This window comes from Sardina pilchardus, chromosome 13 (assembly GCF_963854185.1).
Source record: "Sardina pilchardus chromosome 13, fSarPil1.1, whole genome shotgun sequence".
Taxonomy (NCBI): domain Eukaryota; kingdom Metazoa; phylum Chordata; class Actinopteri; order Clupeiformes; family Clupeidae; genus Sardina; species Sardina pilchardus.
Genome location: NC_085006.1, coordinates 26,700,127 through 26,708,026, shown reverse-complemented (window position 1 = coordinate 26,708,026; position 7,900 = coordinate 26,700,127). Strand labels below are relative to the sequence as shown.

The following is a 7,900-nucleotide window of genomic DNA, read 5'->3' as shown; positions in this document are numbered from 1 at the left end:
TCTGAAAAATAATTGACATTCTAAAGAGCGCATCACCATTAGGACATTCAACCAAGCAGTGGTATAATTGGAAGATTAAAGGCACCCTTAACAGTTTAACACAACATTTTCAAAATCATTTTTTTGGCACATAACTTCATAACGCACTTCTGCCAATGTCTGAGTGATCCTCTGTAGGCAATTTCTGACCTAGCAACTTCCTGAAACACTGCCCTCACCCCTACAAAATCGAAATGGAAAAGCTGCTATGCTACCCTGTGGTCATACCCCATAACCCTTTCGCCATAGCCCATAACCCTGTGGCCGCACTGTGAGACATAATGTCTGTGCTGTGCTAAGCAGTTAAGCGTTTTTGTTTCTGCTGAGTCAGACTAGCACAACCTCTCGAACGTGAGCCCTGTCCAACAGGACCGAAAGGCAGACCGTCAGCCAAACCAGCCCGTCCCGCGCTAACGGAGGACGTCTAGACGAGTTCCCCGTGACATGGGCTAATGCCCTCATTCACGAGACTCACGGGCTTTTACGTTGCGAGGGACGGGTTTCGGTTACGGTGGTGCTAGCTCAAGACAAGGGCCGGGTATAGCGCGCTAGCTTTGCTAATGTAGATAGATTGAGAGAATGACACCAAGAGAGCAGAAAGGACTGCTGCAGCCAGTTCAGTCCGAGCTTCTATCACGCCACACTGATGGTGCTTTGGAACGGCGACTCGGAGAGCGGCTCAGTCGATCTGGCCCAGGTCTGGCTCGGGCTTGGCCCTGGTCTGGCACCCTATTCCCTGCCCGGCTCGGCTAGCACCGGCGCTGCGCCTGTCTCTCTGCCAGCTCTGCGGGCACCAAAACAAAGGGCATTCTACGTGGCAGCTGCCGCACTGTGTGTGTTTTAGAGTGTGAGTGTGCGCTCCAGTGCGTGCGTGCCTGTGTGTGTGTGTGTGTGTGTGTGTGTACCTTGTGTTTCAGTGCTTGAGTGTAAGTGTAAGCATTTCTGTGTGTGTGTGTGTGTGTGTGTGTGTGTGTGTGTGTGTGAGGCTGTTGAGGCACATTTCCATGCACGTGTCACCTTGAGTGTCGGTGGCGGTGGCGGTGTGTCTGTGTGCCTGCACCCCCAGGGAGCCGCTGTCGCCGTGGCGGGTGATGCCCTCTCGACCCCTCCTGTCAGCTCCTCTCTCCATGCCCCACTTACCAGCCCCAGACCCACATACCTGCAGTCTACTTTCATAATCACACAGGCACACTCTCTCAACACACACACACACACACACACACATACGTGCACATACACACACACTCACACACACACACACACACACACACGTGCACGCACGCACGCACGCACGCACGCACGCACGCACGCACGCACGCACGCACACACACACACACAGTACACGCAAACACACAATCTTCTCAAATGCACAAACACACCCTTACACTACACTACTACACACTGGGCTGTTTGTCTCCAATATGGATATAGACAAATGGAGTTGAAGAAGAAGAGGGGAAGGGAAGATCACAGTGAGTTTCCTGAGTAGATTTAAAGCAATAGTCGATAGAACATATGCAATGGGTGTTCTTACAGGCAACTAGTTTTGGTGTTGTGAAATGTGTGCATACACACACCTGTTATTCATTTAGATAGATAGATACTTTATTGATCTCCAGGTACGCTGTTGTGTTGTTACTGAGTATTTAAAATGCCTTTTAAATAGAACAGGGCCTGAAAAAGACTCACATTGGGGTTTGGCATTATAATCCCATGGATTATAAACCCTAGGTCCAACACACTCATCTCTTTTTAATCGCCCCAACACTGTCCTTCACACACCTGCTATTTTCAGTCTGATTTGGATCTGAGCCTTCACTCTTCTGGATACAAAATGGTGGTAGAAATACATGATATAGGCATATTATTTATGATTTGTATATGGACGGCTGTCAGATGGAATTGCATGTGTTCCATGTAACATTCTGATCTATCAGACTAGCACCACATAGACAGTATTTTAGTCCATGACACAGGATAATAACAATATAGAGGAACATTGGACACACATTGAAAATGTCACACACACACACACACACACACACATGCGCGCGCGTGTGCGTGCGCACGCACGCACGCACACACACACACACACACACACACACACACACACAGACACACACACACACACACACACACACACACACACACACACACACACACACATGTGTTCTGTCAGTAGTATGCAAGAATAAATAACTAAATAACACAAATCAAAACAAATGTTTTTTTCCAAATCATTTTGTCGTTTTATTTCAAAATATGTCCGTGACTACAGATCATTCATCGTGACAATGCAGCACAAGCTATTTTCATCTGCTTTTTTTTTTTTTTTTTTAATTTTATATATATATTTAATTTTATTTTACTTTAAGTGTCCAAAGTGAACAGGCGATAGCAGGCCCCCCCAGTACCCACCACCCCCCGCCACAAGCGGACACACAGACAGCAGCAGAAGCATGCATGACCACACACAGACAGCTGGGCGTACTGTAGGGCTGGGGCTAGTTTCTAAGGCTCCCTCCTGGACTCTGAGGCCCATGGAGGAAGGATAGGGGAGGTTGGGTTGGGTGTGGGTAAGGGGGTGAGGATATGTGTTGTCTAATGCCAAATGTTACTTTAGAAATGTTTTTTTTTTATCCATGAAATTGGCATTTATTCATTTTAGAAAAGGTAAAGAGGTAAATTTGTATATTGTTGTCGTTGTTGTTGTTGTTTTTGAGACATTGGGCTGTGCTGTGCTTGGTTTTAGTACAAATAAGCCTACATACACTCTCAACTACTGATTTAATTGGATGTGTTAGTCGTTAGCAGCTTTAAACAAATGCCTACGCAATGACACCAACAAACATCTTCATAACATCAAACAAAAAATGTGCAGTGTGTTTGTGTGTGTGTGTGTATGTGTGTTTCCCTGCCTGAGTACTATGATAAGTTGATAATAATATGATGTAGTTGTCCTCAACATTAGCAATATACTGTACATTTAACTATCAAAAAATTAGACGTGAGAGAAAAAACAGATTGTTTTTCCAAAGCATTTTCAAATGTCATGACATCTTTACAGTGAACACAGTGTAATAATGTTTTAATAGGGACTTGTAGAACATGAAGAACGAGTGGCCACAATTTCATGCCATCACAACCAACATTCACAAGGCTCGACTCCACATCACCTGCACTTTATCGGCTTCAGTTCAGATTCATTTGGGTAACCCGAATAAGGGCTTTACATACAATACGCATTTCCAAGCAGCTCATACAGAATACATCAATTCCAGTGACACAATTAGATTTTAGAGGCTTTCTGATGGACATTTTAGAGCAAAAACAATCTAGTCCTTGTGCTGGTCTTTATAACTTTCATGTTAAAAAATGTCATATCGTTAACTTAACTCAATGGTTGACACCATTTTGATCAATTGTGATCAGACCTGTAATTGCAAACTGTATTCTGCACTGACAACTGTCTGAAAACTTCATGGGCTGTCTTAACATTAGTTCATGACATTTGTAAGAAAACCTTATGTCATGTCATATTTCAGTCTTGATCAAGGGCCGTTCACACCAGGAACGATAACTACAAAGATATTTGTGGACGAGGCTTCACACTGACGATCGGTGAGAAAAGTCTCTCCGTGTGTTGATTAATGCGCTGTCTAGATTTTAATACACTATTCTGATTGCTAGTCAGATTTTTATTGTTCTCATAATTCCTCTGACAGCGATCCCAGAGGATACTGTTCTTCATAGTTATCGTCATCTTCCTTATCGTTACAGTTAATGTGTGGACGTTGTCGTTCATATTGGCTAGAGTGATATTTTTTTTTCCCCTTTAGCATTACAGTATACTGTAGTCATCTTTCTCAGTGTGATCAGCCCTCTAGCTTTGATTTCATATTTCATAATTGTCAATGCTTTGTGCCAGCAGTATGCCATATTCTACCATATTTTCTATTCTTTTTCTAGTGGTAATAGACCAAAGACCAAAGCGATCTTATCTCTCTATTGCCTATGCAGCTTGATAAATGTAGCATCAGAAACAAAAGATTTGGTTGACAAATGCTTCTTATGAGTCTCTGGATTTATGAATTAAATTTACATTTCCGTCAGTGAGGAAAATTTGATTGTTTAGTAAATATGCTGCATTCAATATACCTAATGTATATCGTTCTCTATTTATTGATTGTGATTTACAAATATGCAACTGGTCTTTTAACAAATTTATTAAACTCTATTTGATAAAATACTCTGGCAGTGGCTATCCCCAGTGCTATACTGGTTAATAAAGTATCAGTTGAGATTAGTAAAATATAAGCCTTCAAGCTTCTAAACTTTGATAGATTTCTAATTTAAATTTGAACTCTATATAGATGTATACTATAATTCTTCATATATTTATCTGTACCATGTGTAATAGAATATAGTGTTATACAACTAAAATGTTAACAATTAATCATTTTACAAACTGAGGTCTCAAACAATACATTCAGATACATAAGACACCAGAAATGATCCCAAAATAGCAATTGTAATAAACCCCCTACTGTACAGTGTGTTTTGTTTGGCTTATAAAGATAGTTTTTGTCCTTACAAATTTAATTTAGCTAAAGTTTATGTTCCCTGAAGGTACATTGTATTTGTGAACTAGGCATGATATGCATCCTAGCATGTAAAAATTAATTACTTTACTTGATCTTTAAGTGCTTGTGTGTGTGTGTGTGAGTGTGTGATAATGTGGCAACGAGGTCTCTGTATCTAATAAGGTGTATGCATGAATGTGCTCTTTGCATGAGTGTATGCATGTCTGTGTATGTGATATGCTGTCAGTAGACCTCTTCATGTACAGTATGTGTAGGTGCAGTGGAACATATTGAACTGATCCTTGCTGTATTGGGAATGACGGGGCCTCTCGTAGAATGGAAAAAGGTTTGCACACTTGAAATCCTTCTTTTTAGTTTTCTTTTCTTTTCTTTAGCACAGAATAATGACGTTTCGACCGTGTGGTCTTCTTCAGAATCTGATGACGTTTCGACCGTGTGGTCTTCTTCAGAATCGAAACGTCATTATTCTGTGCTTAAGAAAAGAAAATAAAACTAAAAAGAAGGATTTCAAGTGTGCAAACCTCTTTCCATTTTTTATGATTTACCCTTGTTCTGCACCTTGACCTGGGATGTGCACAAACTTTTTTACCATAACGAAAGGGCCTCTCGTAGACCCAGTGGGATCTGTCGTTGTGTGTGTGTGCAAATGAAAACATGCTAAGGTGCGATGCCAAATAACTGCACAACAAACTGCACCCAGGTGACAAAGGCATGACTCATCACAGTAGCAAGCAGTGCAACAAACAAGGAAAATAACTACCTAAGTGTTCAGATCTTTGCCAAGAGGAACAATTCATATAAGACACGCTCCCACAAACACAAACACTCTCTCTCTTTCTCTCTCACACACACACACACACACACACACACACACACACACACACACATTCTGTATCTGTCTCCCAAACTAAGATCTGGGAGTAGATGCATGTCCTCTACAGGGACCGCAGGGTTAAATGCTATCTAAGGGGTTCTCAAGATGCAAACAGATACAAAAGAATGTACACCACACCACCCAGCAGCACACATATGAAATTGTCCCATCATACACTTGGCACACAGACACTCTAACTAGAGATCATATAAAGAGGATACGGATATGCCTGTCCCATATTGGTCCCTAGAGAAAAAGTCGTGAGGTCGGGGAAAGATACAGGAACCCTATCCAGAGTTGAGGGAAAACAAAAAAAACATCTTCATTCTTCATCTAGATAGCCAGGTAAACTACTCAACATGGGCACATTGTGATATGTGCTTGTTTAGCAATAATCTCTCCCCCCCCCCCCCCCCTCTATTATACAGCTTGTTACCGTTTTATAAAATAGTTTGGCAGCTTGTGGAAGACAAAAACAAATTTAAATCACAACACACTGGAAGATACGTCAAATAAATGACTCCAGTAAACCAAAATCACTTGTGTGGAAATATTCTCATGGATCCCCATTCTACTGTGTACTTTAGTCCATGAGAACAATAGAGCAAGAAAGCGAGAGAGAGAGAGAGAGAGAGAGAGAGAGAGAGAGAAAGAGAGAGAGAGAGAAAGAGAGAGCAAAAGTGGCAGTGTTCAGACGTCTAGCCTAACTTGTTCTTAACCTGTAATCTTGATGCTTAGTTTCTGGGACATCTACAGTAAGAAAGACCAAGGAACCAGGACATGTGGATAACCAGACTCAGAGCGGCCTTAGGGTAGACTTGGAGCAGTTTGTTGCTTGGACGTGGGCCTTTGCCCGTAGTCTGAGATCTTGTGCGAAAGAACAAGAGGATCGGGGCTAAAGGTGAGGCAGTTGCAGGACGATGACTCAAGCAAGGTTCAATATACATCTTCAGGCAGGGAATATATATTTCTGCAACACAAGGGAAAGAGAGGGAAGGATGAGAAAGAGAAGGAGAGAAGAGAAAAGGGGGGAGGGAAAGAGAGAATATAAGAAAAAAATATTAGCATATGTGTGATTTGTGTTACCCCATTCTTGCCCTGCTGGATTACTGGATGAGCAGACCAAGCACTGTTTGCTGGCCCCCTGGTTAGCACATGGACATTAGCCTACTGTGGCGGCTATCACATTACACTTGTTCATGTTCATGATTCCTTTCTGTTTAGATAATAAACTGAGACGAGATGAGCTGTCTTAGCTGTAAGGACTCTTTCTAACCATATCCAGCGTAGTTAGCACAATATATCTTGTGCTGCAAGGTTACCCAATTCTATCTGCCATCAGTACCTGAGCAGTCTCTTAATGTCTCCTGTTCATGATTATGCTTTTGTTCTAATTGGAGAGGAAGAGATCCGGAAGCTCCTCCAGCCCTTGCATTTAACTCGGAGCGAGAGGAAAACCTGTATACAGGCCTCAGAGTTGTTTTAGGACTGATATCAGGCTATGAGGTCTCTTGTGCAATACTGAGCATTTGGTTGCAAGTCTGAGACTGACTTTGGGATCTCCAGGTAAAATGGCTGCTGTGGTGACTTGCTTGATGCGGCTCTTTGGAAACCAGCAAACTTGCACACTGTGCCCCAGTAGCACCTGCAGAAATGCACCTACAGTTTGCAGATACTGTCTTTCAGCAGGAGAGCGGCAGTGGGGAAAAAAATAATGGAGGACTGACTGCAGCATTAAAAGATGCTCTTTGATCTCAAGCACCAGGCTTAAGGCATGCACTTTTCTGAGTGAGTTCAGTCTCTCTCTATGCCTCACTCTTTCTCTCTCTCACACACACACACACACATATACTACACAACTACATGACAACACACATAGAAATACACACTACACACATCACTGTAACACGTAAACAGCAGAAACAGCATTATCACGACAGGTCACAGGAACAAAGAACTACAGGAGAACTTCAGGGCCGCTTTACAGAAACTGAGCACCAATCACTCTGCAAGGTTCTTAGAACCATTCGAAATACACCGGTCTTCTTCCACTATTCCAATTAAGTTCAGTGCATTTGGAAACATATCTTGTTTATCTGAAAGAGGTAGAAGACCCCTATTCCTGAATTAAATTGTATTATCTGTCCTTGAGAACAAGAAACATATAAACACTTCTTTAAGACAAATGTTTATTTATAATCATAGATTGTTGGTTTCACTGAAGTGTTTTGTTAATGAGATTCTGTTAAGCGCTGTGATTTGTACATGTCTGTAAAACAGGCCCATAGAGACAACAATATTAAGAGTTAGAGGTACTGAGGAAGATGATGAGGATGGTCAAGACATAAAGACAGCTTCACAAGACCTTAGAGGACACCACGGT

The 7,900-nt window shown here is 42.0% G+C and overlaps 1 protein-coding gene across 1 annotated transcript in view; it reads right to left on the bottom strand.

Moving 5' to 3' along the window:
• Nucleotides 1-718: 718 nt before the first annotated feature.
• scn2b (sodium channel, voltage-gated, type II, beta) overlaps nt 719-7,900 on the bottom strand; it is a 22,186-nt gene continuing 15,004 nt past the window's right edge. The window contains exon 5 of the mRNA XM_062552015.1: nt 719-823. Within this exon, the coding sequence (XP_062407999.1) occupies nt 719-823 (105 nt within the window). The remainder of the gene's footprint in view (nt 824-7,900) is intronic.